Here is an 18,279-nt window from a genome sequence, read left to right as displayed (position 1 = left end):
ATGAGTTGACACGTAGTTGCAAAGTTACTTAGTCAGTAGAGTGTCAGTTGGAGGAGCATCAAAATAAAGTGTTAGCAGATATTAAGCAGACAGTCAACTAATACTCTAATTACTAGTAGTTGCATTTCAATCAATGCAATAAAAACAGTTGCATTAGGGATGCACCGATATTTTGGCAGATTTTCACATTTTGGCCGATATGATAATTCTTTAGATTTGAAAGCCGATAACCGATAAATCTAAATCCAAACTTTTGAGAGCCTGGTTACAAAAACAAAAGTCTTACCATTGAAATCCAAGTCCCAAACACACAATTATAATGATGTTTTCATAATTTTATGTAGCCTACATGAATTGCCAGTTGCACTTAACTATATTTTCTGATTCCAATCATATTTCAAGCAATTCAAACCCATCATGGTGAACAGAGCACAGCTGAAGTGTCTCAGTTGAAGGAAATAATCCATTATTTATCGAGCCGATAACTATAGCATTAAAAATTAACATATATCGGCAGATACCGTTATGGTGGCCGATGCATCCCTAAGTTAAATCTAAAATAGGGTTTAACTTTGTTTCCCTGTCCGCATATGGATTTATCAGAATATGGATTATTTTAAGGTGTCCGTTTTACACTATAATTATACATTTACACATTGCTGAGTAATAATAATTAACTACATGTACTTACTGTATGGTATGGTTAGGATTAGGGTTTGGCTTAGGGTTACTTGCATTTAAAGGTGGGGTAAGCCATGTTGATCAAACACGCCCCTATTTTGAAAGCTCCGCCCCATACATACGTAACCCAGGCAACGACTACGGCAATCAGCTGTGCCAGCCGGCCGAGAGTATGATGTCCTCAATAAATGAAAGCAACACGTGTTACTATGGTAATCCAGGTCGAATGTTCAATGAAAAATTCATCCATTACATCCCAAAAACACAAACACAGTTCTCATGAACCACTCGATAGCACGAGCACGACAGACCAACTAACCAACATATTACAATTATGACAAGATTAGAGGGTTATATCGATCACGAAAAGAGGAACCAAAGGAAACAAACATATATTAGGAGTGTATTATCTTACTGTTCAGACACACTTTGTGAGCTGACGCTTGAAACAGACAGTGAGGAGGCTTAGACACTCCAGGCTTATACGGTGTGGAAATGAACGGGTAATTATCATTGCTGAAGTGAACGACAATAGGATAGCAAATGGACAAGTGAGCAAACATGACACATGAGCATATTCAAGCAAAAGCCAGCATATATTAGTTCTGTGAAACAAAACAAAACCAATGTTACTCGCCAATGGAGAAGAAATAAAGCAACCTCAGCGCTGGAAAGCTGACACTTCTTGCCTGATCATAAGCCTTCTTTTGTTCCACAGACATCTTCCACATGTGTTTTTTATTTGTCATCTCTCTCTTTCTGTCGTCGCTCGGTTAATGTCCGTCTTGTGTCGTGTCTTTTTGAATAATGACATGCACTGAGCGCTCTCTTCTCCCCGTCATTAGTAGACAGACACGCTCCTTACTGCTGATTGGCTACAAGTTTGTTTTGGTATTCGGCCCGAGGCACTTTTCTAAAGCAGTTTTGAAATACCACCTACCCCACCTTTAATTATGCACAATTTATAGTAATTACTATAGTAACTACATGTCATGTGTAACAAGGACACTGTAAAATAAAGTGTAACCTTCATCCACAATTACTGCCCATAGAAAGCTGGTGGTTAACCCTCTTGAGTCGACCGTCGCGCCGGCGTGATCGGCTCTCTTTTTTTCTTATCACTGCCAAAGAGACTCAAATAACCCTGTCGTTTTTTATCATTCAGGCAAGTGTTATACATCATTTTAATCTGTTAAGTTTCTATTTTTTTTGTGTAAAGTCACAATAAAAACAAAATGTTTTGCTTTTTGCAAAACAAAGAAAACACACATGATGCGCGATCTGCAGCCTCTCTCTCAAAGACATTCATTCAGATAGTCTTCAGAAAAGGAACTTTAGCTTAGTGAATACTTGTCTCACAAACATGAGACATATGTCTGAAGAAACGCTGAAATGTCAGGTTTTAAACAATGTAAACCAAATCGAAAACCAATATTCTGTGTTTATGTAATCTGGTTGAAAAGCGATACATGTCGATCTCCCGCAATCCACTTCATTAGTGCTAATGCGACCACGCCCACGAATCGCACGCTCTATTGAGATTCAAATACTGACGATCCCCGCATCAACGCCCACATCAACTCATACAAACACATCTAGTGAAGCGCTGTAACGTTACTTCAGATACATCGTTTTGAGACGCGTTTGAGCAGTAATCCTGGATTTATTCTCCTCATGCAAACCTGTTCATTTCTTAAAGCAAAGGACTCCGCCGCTGATTATAATTAATTCAGTTAACTCTGTTAGCATCTGTGATTATTAAACGCAAAAAGACCGTTTAAATATTAATCCTGTTGCAACATTAAATGTCATACACGCAAGACTGTTTAGACAAGATTTATTTGGCTTGATTTGGACAGATTATAATGTGTTTATTGTAAAAGAGCCTAGTGTCACATCAAGAAAGCTTTTATTCGCAAATGTCTGCTCATATGCTATAAATATAGTACCAGTCAAAAGTATTTTGCTTCATATTGATGTTTAAATATTATAGCCTAATGGTATTTTTTCAATTTAATATCAAAGTTGGTCAGAACTGATTCTGAAGTTTTGTTTTGTAGAAAGTGATTTTTTTGTTTTGTAGAAAGAGAATTGCTTTCTTTAAAGTGAATTTCGTTTTGTATAAATTGTTTTTCATTTTAATTATTTATCATTTATTTTTTTAGCATGAGACTACTTTTAAAAACAAAAAAATAGTACAAAAAATGTAAAAAAAAAATGCTCTTCTTAGTCATTTTTGTCTTGTTTCTAGTCTAAATATTTTCTTAAATCAAGATGCATTTACTAGATAAGTACAGTTTTCAACTAAATAAGAAGAGCATTTTTTTGCTCTCTCAGTCAGGTATGAAGCTCATTCATTATGCAGCTCATTAATGCGGGCTATTATGTTCTATTGTGCTCTCAGGTGAGACTCATCATTATTCATTAGATATCACGCCTCCTCGCATACTGGCTAGGTGAAGAAAAACTGTCTTACAAATTTTAAATCAGTGGATTGTTTTATGTGTTCGAGTAGGCTCAATGATTCTCACATCAGTTTGAAGCAAAAACTCAATGAAAATACACCATGGAGTCAAAAGTCTTGTGAACACATATCTATTGTGTGTTTTGAGGCCTTAATTTTAAAACATTTTTTTTAGTTTTTTCAAAAATCATGCATAAACATTTTTCTCTCAAAAATCCAAGCATGTACATACATGTTGCTTAGATATTATGGTAGCCCAGTTTGTGCTGAATACAGTGTAATTACACTTTTGCCATTAATATGTTTATAAGCAACTGAAAAAAAAACACAAATGTAAGAGCATGTCAAAACTTCTAAAGGGCCCCAAAAGAGCCCAGACTCCTAGGGGTTAATGTAGTTTAAATTTTAAAAGGATATTTGTGTCATCATGGTACTTGCAATTCATCTAATAATGAAGACGCACATATCCAGACATTTCCTCATTGGGGGATGGAAAAAAAATAGAAATTTGTAAACAAAATTCACAGAAAATCCTGCGAAGTAATGCATTGAATGAAACATGACATTTTGAAGTAGGAAGTAGTGTTCTTTTAAAATGTACTCTAGTAATCTTTGTTTTATTTACAATTAAATATTTTTACTCCCATGTAAATTGCTACCATCAACACTTTTGTGACCGCGTTTTTGCCATTACATGATTGCATAATTCCTTTAGTGATTCCAGTGTTCATTTTGCATGAATTTCACCTTCAGTGCAGTGCTGTGCCAGAAGCAGAAGATACTCACAGAAGCGTCTTTGATGGGTTCTTTCCCAGCCGCCAGTTTAGCTATTCTGTTGATGATGGGAGCCACATTAGTGGGACCGTAGAGCTGGATCTTGGGCAGGCAGTTTTGGTAGGCTTCCACGACCCCCTGGATCTCTGATCAGAGAGAGAGAGGGGACACGGCTATCACTTCTGTTCTGAAGGCTCATTTTTATTTCTCTCTCTGTGTCTCGGTGGGTTTTCGGGAGCAGTATTGAAGTATTGGCAGCAAAAGCAACAGATTTTGGGATCAAATCAGTGGAGAGACTGAGTCTGAACTATTCATCCTTTGCAGAAATGTGAAAGGACTGAAGCAAGCCCAAGATTTTCCACTCTTCACACATCTCTTTGAGTGTTAAATGAAAAGTTCACACAGAAATTAAAATTCGGTCATTATTTACTCACCCTCATGTCGTTCCAAAACCGTATGTCTTTTCATTTTCTGTGAAACTCAAAAGCAAAAATGTTGAGGAATGTTCTGTACGCTCTTTTCCATATTATGCAAGTAACTGGGGTTGGAGTTGTTCATGAGCATTATAAATATGATATGTGTGAGGAATAGTCTAACATTTTGTAATCCCTGGTAGAAAATCTAGTTAAAACTGGTGTGTTTGTGTTTTGGAACATGGCAGCTGGTTCAGTGTAGCCAGACAATATTTGGTCTAAAAACCACCTTGAGCTGGTATGACCAGCTGTTTTGTTGCTAGCCCAAGATCGTCAACCATGACCAGCTTGGACTAGCTAGAAACCAGCTACCAGTTTCCAAACACAGTTTGCAGCTTGAAGTTGAAGTGTAATGCATGTTAAAAGCTTGTGGATTGATTTGAGGTAGTCCCAGCCTCAGACGTCACGCCCACAGACCGTTGGCTGAACGTCTGATGCATATGGCAAATTTTTCTGGAAACACTTCAGGAGTTTCGAAGTCGTCTTCTGATTGGTTGAATTCTACAGGATGTCTGCGAGACGTGTGCGTCGCATTCTTTAACAGTCCGTCTGGAAACATGCTGTGACGCCAAACTCCCTTGTGGAAAAAGAACGGCGTTGTGTTTAACTGTGACAACGAGCGCTTATCAGGATCAACTAAACGCTGGGTTTTTAAAAGTGTGCGAAGTTTGCGACTCCATTGTTGCAGTAAACTTACACAACGTTCTAGAACAAATAATTTATAGATACATACCAGTATGTTATTTCAGGGACATCGACTTTACATTTCATGCCCCTACATGATGTGGAACAAAACAAACTGTGATTGGTTGCGTTACATGTCAGTCAAACATCCTCTTGGCCGTTCCTTGACCAATGAAAGCTGTGAGAAATTCAAGACCTTCTCACCCCGTCTGAAGGTTCTAGTCTAAGCGAGAGTAGATTTGAGGTAGCTCACCAAGACATACTTTTTATCTAATCAGAGTGAGCTAATACAGACAGGTGTCCCACCCCCTCCAATGCAAATCAGGTTTGACATATCGGCTTTGAGGTTATTATTTATATTTATTTATGAACATGCAAATGTAATTACAATACAACAGAAAAACAACCAACAATAGAAAAAAATAGGGACGTCAACATTTCAATCAAGCAAGATTAAGCAAAGTTAGCAGGAGTCTCACGGAGGCACAGCATGCAGCGTAGGTTTCGTTCTGCATGAAAACATGGCAGATTGCTGTGAGAAGTTATTTGAAAAAAAATATGAATTGATTTATTATTATTATGTATCTCTAAGGGGGAACCAAATGTCTTCAGAAAAGTTTCAATGGCATTTTCTTTTTATCTTCTCTCCATGTAATGCCTAATAAAGTAGCGTTTATAAGTGCAGCGCTGCTGTGTTTACAGAGGTTACAGAGGAAACGGCTCTATTTCTGCTTTTCCATAAGCGCCACCTACTGACAGAGAATGGATTTACATTTTCATTCAGTCTGTCTGCCTTTATTGTTCCAACAATGTGAAAATCAGGCTGAATTTATACTGTTCATTTCAAAAGACAGATGTAAAATAAGCTAATGTACATTTTAAATATCGTAACACTTCTGGTAATAAGGTAACCTTGTTTATGGGGCAGATAAAATGACAGTAATTTATCATTTTGACTTTGCCTTTTCATAAGTTATTTTAAGGCTGAAATGTGAGGTTTATCTTTTTATAAAACTTTTTTTTTTGTCAAAATTTTATTTGAACTTGTTAGTAGATAACATGTTATGTTGCAAGACACTCCTTTATAATCTGGCCATTATTTTTAATGTTATTATTTTAATGTTTATGCATATTGATGCTAATTTTATTTGTTATTTGTTGGTTTTCAACATCAAAATTGGTGAATTAATTTAGTATCAGTACGTTTTGAACATTTCCAGCACATTTTAGCGATACCATGTTAACCGTGATTGTTTTGGTTACTATTCATGAAATGAAATGTTCATACTGTTTTATCTCTAGTTATGATGCACTATAAAATCAACTATAGTTATGTTTATACAGTATAATCTGCAAAGTACTATTTTCCATAAAGTACTGTATTCTGATTGTGTTCTTTTCTCTGATATTAAAGGGTGACGTTTCAGGTGTAAAATAGTTTGGATAGTTGATAATATGAGAGTTATGATTTGTTATTTAAAGGAACATGTCACTATTTTTGAAAATAGTTAAATAGAAAATAGCTAATTTTCCTACTCCCCTAGAGTTAAACAGTTGAGTTTTACCATTTTCGAATTCATTCAGCCGATCTCCGGGTCTGGCGGTAGCATTTTTAGCATAGCTTAGCATAGATCATTGAATCTGATTAGACCGTTAGCATTAGGGTTGCCACCCGTCCCGTTAAATATGGAATCGTCCCATATTTACAAGCAAAATGACGCGTTCCGTATCAAACCAATACGGGACACGATTTGTTCCGTATTTTACATAGGTCCACACATAGTTCAATAAACACACAAGGATTTTGCAGTGTGGAGAATACTGATAGCAAATATAAACAAATCAATTTCACAATAAGTAGTACAGGAGCTCATTTGTGCGATTGCGTTTTAGCGGATTTGTTGTCATAGCGGCGGAGTCTCGAGAACATGCGCTATGCCGTGTGCCTGTAAACTTGCGTTTTTTTTAAAAACATGTCGAGCTCGCGTCGCGTGCGTCCACCGTTTGAACGCAAGAGGATCTCCAGATATAGAGCTGAATATCAAAAAGGTATCAATGGGTCTGTCCAGTAACTCATGATGAACCTCAGGCCAACTGCACACTTTGTGAGAAGCATTTCAGTTGCTCAGACTGACTGACTTAAAGCAACAGTGGTGACAGACACATCTGTGCTTCTAAAGGTAGCCTATAGTTTTTTTTTAATGGATAATATATTAATATAATATTCCATACATTATCAGAGCTTGGCAGACAGAATTATTATTTTTTTGACAGGTTAATTAATAGATTATAGCCTAATAAATGTAATTATTAATTTATAATTTAGCTACGCTATAATCATACATAACCAATAATCCTGTCATATAAAGTTTATGACATTTAAAACAAATAATTACATGATAATATAGTCATAATTTAAGTAAATTAATTAAAAAAAAAATACATTTTTGAAATTCAAAAAAGTGATTACTGGTTCAGAATGACTGCTTAAAGGGACAGTTCACCCAAAAATGAAAATTCTGTCATCATTCTCTCACCCTCAAGTTGTTCCAAACATGTATACATTTCTTTGTTATGTTGAACACATAGGAAGATTACTATGGAAGTCAATGGTGCCCCCAAAGAAGCCTGGTTACAAACATTCTTCAAAATATCTTCTTTTGTGTTCAGCAGAACAAAGAAACTCATACAGGTCTGGAACATCATGAGGGCGAGTAAATGATGACAGAATTTTCTTTTTGGGCTGAACTGTCCCTTTAAAGTGCACCAAATAGGCTACTAAAGTAGCCTGGTTAAAACCAGACCATTCTCAGTAGTAACTGAGTTATGGTCTGGCAAAGCTTCATAGACAAATCATTTCCAAAGGGGCGTCACCAACGGGCGTCGCTCAAATGCCTCTCGGCGCAATTGGATAGACCTAAAACCAATCAGAGCGATGAGGGAGATGACGTCTCTCAATATTCGTTCTTGTCTGTACTTGTGTTCTCAAATAGGAAATGTCCCCGGTTTCCATTTCAGAAATCTGGTCACCTTACCTAAACCACATATTAATGTTTAATATATTATTTTTAAAATGTAAACGAAAAGAGGCAGGGTGTTTTATACTTCGTTTTATTATAAATATATAAGATAATCAATGTAGGCCTAGCTACGCGTTGCCTGAACCACATTCGTGTGGCTATTATTATTATTATGTTTAATTTTTATTTTTTTATGAAATGAGGCAGTGGTGTTTTATGACATATTTCGTACGCGAACTTCTGACTTGCGTCCATGACTTACCAAGTTTGACTCCGGAGAACGAACTCCCGAGGACGGGAGGACACTAGTCCGCCTACTATGCTCTTGACAGTATCACTCAGTATATATTTGTATATGTAGTGCAGGCAATGCATATCTTCAATGCATGTTTATAACAAAACGAAATATAAAAAACCCAGCCTCTTTTCGTTTACATTTTAAAAAAAACACACACACATAATATAGGCTATGATTATCACTGTAATAAATTAAATATGACACAAAACACAACCCAGTCTCTTTTTGTTAAATGTCAGTTTATGTGTGATCATCAATAGCAATTATAAAAGTATAAGTAAAAGGTATAAGAAGCTATACAATAAATAAAGCAATTCAGTCAAAGTCAGCGCTAGGAGACTACAACGGTAAAGTTTAATATCTTAAAAATATTAAGTTATGAAACTTCACTTTGCCCTCAGACAAAACGGTCTGTCTAGGAACAAATTATAGATTAATGAGAGCACAGATCAGCCGTTAGATCTACACAAGACGAGACGGTTAAACCACTACAGAGACATCAGAGCAAGCGGCAGACGGCAGAAGGACTGGCCGAGGAAAGGCGCCTCTCGGCGGGCTCAATGATCGATTGAGCGCCGCTGAACCACTGGAACTCACAACTCCGAAAACGGCAGATAAAATTTTTAAAAAAGGCGCTCTCTTTATAAATAAACCACAGATTTGAGCTTTAAACAACTTCATTCACTCCTGAAAAGGACTTAAATCTATATTTTGTAAAACATTAACACTACCAGAGGACTCTCGCTAAGACCCATTCGTTTAGCCACCAAAGGGCCAAGCTGGTATCAGACTTTTGTCGAATCCAGTCGTTAAGACAGCGATAACATCTTTTTTAGATATAAAGGCTTCGAGTGTTGTTCTTTGCTCGGGTTTTAACGAAAAGGAGAAGTTTAAATCGCTTAAAACAGACGCGATAGCTGATTCGAACGAGTGATGCTCCACAGCAGCGGCAAATCTGCTTCGGTCGTGAATGGGTGTCCCTTATTTTGCCACACCAAAGGTGGCAACCCTAGTTAGCATCTCTCTCAAAAAATGACCAAAGAGAAAATCGCAACTTTTCATTTTCTGTCGACCTTAGTACACAAAGTAACTACAGAAGAGTCAAGTTTTAAATAGTACCATTTTGAAAATCGCTAGTCATTTTTTTGAGCGAGATGCTAACGGTCTAATCAGATTCAATGATGTAAGCTATGCTAAAAGTGCTACCACCGGAGATCGGCTGAATGGATTCGAAAACGGTAAAACTCAACTGTTTAACTCTAGGTGAGTTGGAAAATGATTTTCAAAAATAGTGGCGTGTTCCTTTAAGAGATTTAAGTATTGTATAACATGAGTAGCTCTCAGCCACTTTCATTTTTAAAAAGTAGCTCTCAAATGAAAAAAGGTTGGAAACCCCTGTTGAGAGTGTCCACTCAGATCTGTCAATCCAGAGTTTAGGGTGTGGCTACTATAGCAGGCGGAGCCAGAGGGTGTTTAGGGACCATGTGCTGTGGGACTATGACTGATTTGTTACATTAAAAAAAGACATTCTGCTTCGGGTACAGAAGTTCAAGCCAAAACTCGCTGCATTTAGACCTTCAAAGATTAAAAAGGTCATGAACATGTCAAAGCAAATGGGGCATTGAGATGCAACGCTCTACAATGGACACTCCAATACCACACGGCATCATCATGCACCCGTTCAGAAAGAAAATGAACAGTTTGTAATGTTCATTCAGCCTCAAACAGTCGTGGTGCGTTGTCAAACAATGCGCCCGGTGCAGATACGTTGGATGGGTTTATTATAAGCGAGATGCTCACATTAGCTCTAGACAGAGCGTTATCCTTTTATTACTCATGAAAAGCCTAATATGTACTTTTATTGAAAGTAGCCTACTTTTACCGGTTGAGACATGCTTTCACAAGCCCCCGTAAGAGCTGTATTTGTGATGTTTGAGTTTCCAGAGGTGCAAAAAGGGCTTTTTGCAAGGTTGTATATTCTTGTAATTCCGCTAGGTGCCACTATATGGGATCAGATTCCCGCCTAATGTATTGCAGTCACGCATCAAAAAATAATACATTTACATTTATGCCTTTAGCAGACGCTTTTATCCGAAGCGACTTACAACTTGGGGGTACAATAAGCGATTGGTCATGAAGAGTCGAGTGAGCACAACAAGTGCCTGAAATACTGAGTCCGTGTACATTTCTCAGTGTAGCACAGTCTAGAGTAGGGAGGGAAAAGGGAAGAAAGAGGAATTTTTTCATAATAAGCGTGGATCAAAATTTTAGGGGTTTCTCACAATTAAAGCAGTCAAATGAACGTGATCACGACTGGGTGCTTACGTCTGATTAACCTCCCTAAAATGTCAGTTGTGTAAATGAATATATTTAATAATATATATTTAGTCATTTTAATATATTCATGATTGTAAACTAATATATTTCCTTGCAGAGACAGTGGGCCTATAGTGAACACGTTTCGCTCGCAGCCAAGCGTCAGTAAGCACCCAGTCGTGATCACGTTCATTTGCCTGCTTTAATTGTGAGAAACCCCCCTAAAATGTCTATCATACAAAATAATAGATTCCTAAGATTATATTCATAACAATAAAATATTGATTTCCTTGCAGATACAGTGATAGAGAACGCGTTGTACTCGTAGCTCAACAGCGGCTGACTGAACTGAGCGGCATGAGTCGCATTGGAGTGACGTCCACTTCCCTCTCCGATTGATTGGCTAGAGGATGAGCTGTCAATCTAGAACTAATGGACCAATGGTGATGCCCTGATTTACATGAAACTCTAACGGCAACATTTGGAAATGCAAGCGCAGAATGTGGAAACGAGCAAAGGAGAAAAGAGCACAGGCATACAAAAAATGAAAATAAGAGCAGAAAACATGATTTTGTGTGTGATTCAGATAATTTCGAATTCATGTTTCAGTTTTGATCAATATCATTTTAAACTTGTTTAAATGTTTGATTCCCGCTTATTATTTTGATTTCCGTGAAGCATTGTTTGTGATTCTGGTTAACTTCGCATTGTTTTTTTGCATTACATTTTCACGTGTTTTTAAAATTTGGATTCACGCTTATTATTTTTTGATGTGTGACCGCAATATTTTAGGCGGGAATCTGATCCCATATCACTATTGTTGCAGAAAAAACATACTTCAACTTTAAAGTCGATTTTCCTGCCATTCCATTTACAATTATGCCTTTTGACAGATTTACCATGCCATGATTGGATGGCATGACCCAGGTCTGATGTCAATGAAGATTGGTCACGTCACATCGATGTCACTATAACATTGATATCAAACCTGACTCAGCCTTAAAGACACATGATATTTGAATGGATGGTGACAGCGGAGGGCAAGATTTTCTTTGAATAAAACATATCTTTTGATCTGTTCCTCACACAAAGATGGCATCAGATGGCTTCAGGAGAAAGTCATATGGGACCACGTTTATAAAACGTTTAAAGTGGCTTTTTTGAAAAGAGTGGCCATTCCTCAACATTTATCCTTTTGTGTTCCACCGAAGAAAGAAATTCATATAAAGTTTGAAAGGTTAGCGAAAGGAAAAGTAAATAATGACAGAATTTTTATTTCTGACTGAACTTTTCCTATAACTGTCTGTGGCAATAGCTTCAGAAACATCACTGAGTGTCTTTGTTCAGCTCCCACAAGAAGTGCCTGTCACTCTTACCTTCACATTCATCATCCTCTGGGTTGAAATTGATGGCAAAGTCATGAGACACCTGTAGTTTGGAGAAGAAAACACACATAAAAGCTTTGTTTAGTCAACTATAGCTTGTTTAGCATGCACTTACACGCCTGGTTTCTGGTTAAAAACCCCATTCAAGGTCATAAATCCTGCTGTTAAAGGAAGGCAATAAATCATGCAATGCATTTGCATGTTTCTAAGAATAATACTTTCTGCAACACTGTGCATGAAATGACCCGATGATGATGATGATGATTATGCTAAAACAAAATAGCATCTTCCCTACAGATTTTCCATTGTAAGCAACAACCACTGTGAACCCCCTCTGGTACTTAGCACAAATTTCATTGAAATTGTTTTCTTTTGTTGACAACGACATTCTGAATATAACTATTATTGCTATATTTCTTTGAAAAGAAAATAGACCTCATAGCTATAGTGCACTGCAGTCTGTCTGAACAAACAGACCATACAATGAAATCCTGTGACAGTTTACTTGCAAGCTGTTGTTATTTTAATTATGTGAGAATAGCCATATTTTGCTGTAAAGGTTGGTATTTCATGAGAGAGTGTCTGTAAATAAAAATATATTAGTTATGACTTATAACTTGAGAGATATGGAGTGCCAAGGGCTGCGTTCTATCAAATACTGAAGCTACACATTTACAAATTATACACCAAACAGACCATCCTTGTGAAAAAGAAGTGCAATGAATATGCACTTGCAGTGTACTTCACATCTTAAAAGTGCAATTAAAAAGAAAATTATTATTATAATTTTAATGAAATAAAAGGCCATTTAGCGTAGTGTTTTTTTACACAGTGTCAAATTAAACGTTTTAATTAAAGTATATTTTAAATCATTATGTTTAATAATCTTTTGCCAGTGCACTTATTTTGATGCATTGACTAACAAACTAAAGCACATGATTTATAATTGTTATAACTGATTATAATTTAACTTTAGCGTGTTATTTTACATTACAAGTTAATACATTTTAAATTGCAACTTCATCATTACAAATATATTTAAATACATGACATACAAGTTTCAATAAAAATTACATCAAAGTATATTTTTGTTTACCACAAATGCTTTCAGTATTCAACATTTTAATCAAATAGAAGTACATTTATAAAGATGTACTTCAGTCCTACTTAAGTGGTTAAAAAACCAAAAAAGCATTTAATATAATTTCGACTATAATATATTTTAATTTAATTGCAGTTGAGTTTCCAAAAACATTATATTCAGTTCATACTTAAAGAGATAGTTCAAGCAAAAAAATTAAATTCTGTCATTGATTACTCACCCTCATGTCGATCCTAACCCGTAAGAGTTTCGTTCATTTTGTAGATCGACTTTATTCACATTTAAACATTAATCAACTCACACATCAGTTGTGGTAAACAGACGCTTATGCATGTTTGCTTGACATGTTTTTCTTGTGTGTTACGCATCACCTTGAGCTTCAGCAAGAACCAATGAGGTTCATTCTCGTGTTACGCATCACCTTGAGCTTCAGCAAGAACCAATGAGGTTCATTCACGTGTTACGCAGCACGTTTGAGCTTCCTCAAGAACCAATGAGGTTCATTCTCGTGTTACGCAGCACGTTTGAGCTTCCTCAAGAACCAATGAGGTTCATTCTCGTGTTACGCAGCACGTTTGAGCTTCCTCAAGAACCAATGAGGTTCAATCTCATGTTACGCTGCACGTTTGAGCTTCCTCAAGAACCAATGAGGTTCATTCTCGTGTTACGCAGCACGTTTGAGCTTCCTCAAGAACCAATGAGGTTCATTCTCGTGTTACGCAGCACGTTTGAGCTTCCTCAAGAACCAATGAGGTTCATTCTCATGTTACGCAGCACGTTTGAGCTTCCTCAAGAACCAATGAGGTTCAATCTCATGTTACGCAGCACGTTTGAGCTTCAGCAAGAACCAATGAGGTTCAATCTCATGTTACGCAGCACGTTTGAGCTTCAGCTAGAACCATTGAGGTTCATTCTCGTGTTACGCAGCACGTTTGAGCTTCCTCAAGAACCAATGAGGTTCAATCTCATGTTACGCAGCACGTTTGAGCTTCAGCTAGAACCATTGGGGTTCATTCTCATGTTACGCAGCATGTTTGAACTTCAGCTAGAACCATTGAGGTTCATTCTCGTGTTACGCAGCACGTTTGAGCTTCCTCAAGAACCAATGAGGTTCATTCTTGTGTTACGCAGCACGTGTGAGCTTCAGCAAGAACCAATGAGGTTCATTCTCGTGTTACGCAGCACGTTTAAGCTTCCTCAAGAACCAATGAGGTTCATTCTTGTGTTACGCAGCACGTTTGAGCTTCTTCAAGAACCAAAGATGTTCATTCTCGTGTTACGCAGCACGTTTGAGCTTCCTCAAGAACCAATGAGGTTCATTCTCGTGTTACGCAGCACGTTTGAGCTTCAGCAAGAACTAATGAGGTTCAATCTTGTGTTACGCAGCACGTTTGAGCTTCCTCAAGAACCAATGAGGTTCATTCTCGTGTTACGCAGCACGTTTGAGCTTCAGCAAGAACCATTGAGGTTCATTCTCGTGTTACGCAGAACGTTTGAGCTTCAGCAAGAACCAATGAGGTTCAATCTTGTCTTACGCAGCACGTTTGAGCTTCCTCAAGAACCAATGAGGTTCAATCTCGTGTTACGCAGCACGTTTGAGCTTCAGCAAGAACCAATGAGGTTCAATCTTGTGTTACGCAGCACGTTTGAGCTTCCTCAAGAACCAATGAGGTTCAATCTTGTCTTACGCAGCACGTTTGAGCTTCCTCAAGAACCAATGAGGTTCATTCTCGTGTTACGCAGCACGTTTGAGCTTCCTCAAGAACCAATGAGGTTCATTCTCGTGTTACGCAGCACATTTGAGCTTCCTCAAGAACCAATGAGGTTCATTCTCGTGTTACGCAGCACGTTTGAGCTTCAGCAAGAACTAATGAGGTTCAATCTTGTGTTACGCAGCACGTTTGAGCTTCCTCAAGAACCAATGAGGTTCATTCTCGTGTTACGCAGCACGTTTGAGCTTCAGCGAGAACCATTGAGGTTCATTCTCGTGTTACGCAGAACGTTTGAGCTTCAGCAAGAACCAATGAGGTTCAATCTTGTCTTACGCAGCACGTTTGAGCTTCCTCAAGAACCAATGAGGTTCAATCTCGTGTTACGCAGCACGTTTGAGCTTCAGCAAGAACCAATGAGGTTCAATCTTGTGTTACGCAGCACGTTTGAGCTTCCTCAAGAACCAATGAGGTTCAATCTTGTCTTACGCAGCACGTTTGAGCTTCCTCAAGAACCAATGAGGTTCATTCTCGTGTTACGCAGCACGTTTGAGCTTCCTCAAGAACCAATGAGGTTCAATCTCATGTTACGCGGCACGTTTGAGCTTCAGCAAGAAGTAATGAGGTTCATTCTCGTGTGTCAAGCAGGTTCGGTTGAGCTTCTTATTTTGTGAATAAGAGCCTAAATTAAATCTGTACATCACATAAAGTTATTGATTTCTTCAGAAAATGTTGACTAAACTGCTCAATTTATATGGATTAGAATTCATTTGGATCTCTTTAAGTGTCAAATAGAGGGACATAAAGCTCTCAGATTTAATTAAAAATATATTTTTTAAAGTATGCTAAAGTGTACTTTTTATCAAGTATTTGTAATTGCTTGTAATTATGCAAAATATACTGTTATTACTATAGTAAGTACATGAAACATATTTAAGGACATTGTAAAATTAACCAACCATATCAAGAAAGCTTACTCTCTTTAAGACAATTAAGAACACTTATTTTTCACAATGGACCACATATACAATATACAAAAAAATATATTTTACCTCATAATTAGGTGGAATTCTTGCCCCGAAGCCCAAAGCAGAGAATCGTTTGTCACTGTGATCAGATAAATACATTGATTAGTAAATTAATAAACAAGCTAAACAACACTTTCTACATATGTGCTCTTAGATCCTGTCTAAAATAATTTATTCATCAAAACCCACATACTCACACACAAGGCTTAATATTGACAAATACCTCACCAGCTTAACAAGGTTCAAATATCAATATGCCACTAGGGTGAACATGGTGTACTGCTGGGGGAAGAGGTGTGTGTAAGATCATTGAACATGTGGAGTGTTGAAGGGATGAAAGAGACTCCAGAGTGAGGGGCGAAGGCACAGACGCAGCAGGACAGCAGATCCACACAGCTGATCACTCAACATGCGACAACTCACAGCCGTGTGACGTGAGGAAGGGTATCATGAGGTCAGAACCACAGAGGAGTGCAGCAGAGAGCTGAGACATGAGAGGGAAGATAACCACAGGCACAGAGCTTGTCTTTCACTTGCTAATGAAAGCTAGATGAGGTAGCACTGTTCTGATAGCTGTCACCAGAGGCTACTAGTGTTGGCCAATCAATGCCACCTTCACTCGCTCCAAAAGTTGAGGCGTGATTTGAATGAATCCCCGTTGAGCCAAGTCTGTGGAGTATGCAACAAAATATTTCATATATTCTCCGGATGGATTCAAAAAGAAAGAGTGCACAAAACTTTTATTCATAGCTGGCATTCATAGCAAACAGGATGTAGAATTGGGGCAGTCATGGCCTCATGGTTAGAGAGTCAAGACTGGTAACCCAAAGGTCACGGTTTCGATTCTCAATACCAGTAGGAAATGACTGAGGTGCCCTTGAGCAAGGCCTAACCCCCAATCGCTCCCCAGGCGCCACAGTAAGTGGTTGTCCACTGCTTCGGGTGTGTGTGTCCACGGTTTGCAGTGTGTGTGTGTTCACTACTCACTGCCCCTAGTGTGTGTGCCCTAACTTGGATGGGTTAAATGCAGAGGAAAAATTCCAAGTACGAGTTACCATACTTGGCCTTTACATGTCACAAAAAAAAATTGCAATTCAAATTTGAATGTAAGGAAGTACAACTAAAATTAACTGAGATTCGTGTATTTTTAACTAGAAAAGCAAGTCAGAAATTGAATGTCGGCTTGACAAAGCCTTGTTTGAATTAAAAAAAAAAGTATTTGAATAATGAAGGTTTTTTAAAGAAAGGCAGAATAGAATAATTTGTATTTTACATTTCATCATATTAAATAAATTATCCATTCGTGAACCAGGCTGGAAAAACTCTTAATTAATTACCTGTGTTTTGTAAATTTAAAAAAATAAATTCCTCTTGTCATTTCAATTCAAAATCAAATTCAACCTTCCGTGGGGTGTGGCTAATTCAATTTTAATTAAAATTAAAATGGAGCCAAATCTTTAATTCTGCATTTTGCAGTACTCTTATTCACAAACCACCAGCAACCCAGTGTAAGCTACTGTTGTCAAAAGTACTGACCGTGATACCAAATCGGTACCGAAATGTAAAAAATGTGACGCTTTGAGCGCTGTTGAGCTGTAATCATAAACACCTCTGACTGGCCATTGTGTCACAAACCCTGAAATTTACATAAACCCCGCCCCCGGGAACAGAAAACAAAGGGGGTGAGGCCATGTTGAGAATTTATCGATTACCATGACAGGATATGCTAATCAATGACCTGAAGATAGTTAACTCCACGTCCGCTACATAAATTCATCAACTAACCATTCAGAAACGTCCTGTTGCATTCTACATGTTGTCACTTCTTCTTTATCTCTCCGTCATTGTCCGACTACGGTTTGAACATAAAAGGCTGAACAGTTTCATTGCCTGTCTGCATGAGGTAATCAGAACTGCTAACACCAGCTCTTGAAGCTCCGCCCCGTGAGCAGCAGCTCATTTGCATTTAAAGGGACACACAAAAACTGCATGTTTTTGCTCACCCTCAAAAAGTGACAATTTTAACATGCTGTAAAAATGCTCTGTGGGGTATGTTGAGCTAAAACTTCCCATTCTGGGGACATCAGAGATTTATTTTACATCTTGTAAAAAGGGGCAAACAACCACCCCTTTAAAGTGTATTTCAGTTTACTATAAATGCTTGTCAGTAACTTCAGCAGCACACTTTAACCATATTTCAAAGACAATGGAAACAATTACGAAATTACATATGAAGACGTACTTAAGTGGGTTGATAACAGCACTCTGAAGTTCAACTAATTGCATTTAATATAAATTTAATGATAATGCATTTTCATTTTATTGCAATCAACATGAAATTAAGA

General features: G+C 37.6%; 1 protein-coding gene across 1 annotated transcript in view; it reads right to left on the bottom strand.

Moving 5' to 3' along the window:
* The window catches only part of cpne7 (copine VII), a 115,713-nt gene that overhangs the window by 11,638 nt on the left and 85,796 nt on the right, over nucleotides 1-18,279 (bottom strand). The window contains exons 12-14 of the mRNA XM_079810813.1: nucleotides 15,959-16,013; nucleotides 12,087-12,138; nucleotides 3,932-4,065 (exon numbers count right to left, since the gene is read on the bottom strand). Of these exons, the coding sequence (XP_079666939.1) occupies nucleotides 3,932-4,065; nucleotides 12,087-12,138; nucleotides 15,959-16,013 (241 nt within the window). The remainder of the gene's footprint in view (nucleotides 1-3,931; nucleotides 4,066-12,086; nucleotides 12,139-15,958; nucleotides 16,014-18,279) is intronic.

Source organism: Gobio gobio (genome assembly GCF_949357685.1).
Source record: "Gobio gobio genome assembly, chromosome: 2".
NCBI classification, from domain to species: domain Eukaryota; kingdom Metazoa; phylum Chordata; class Actinopteri; order Cypriniformes; family Gobionidae; genus Gobio; species Gobio gobio.
Note: the sequence above shows the minus strand (reverse complement) of the source record. Positions and strands in the feature narration are given on the sequence as shown.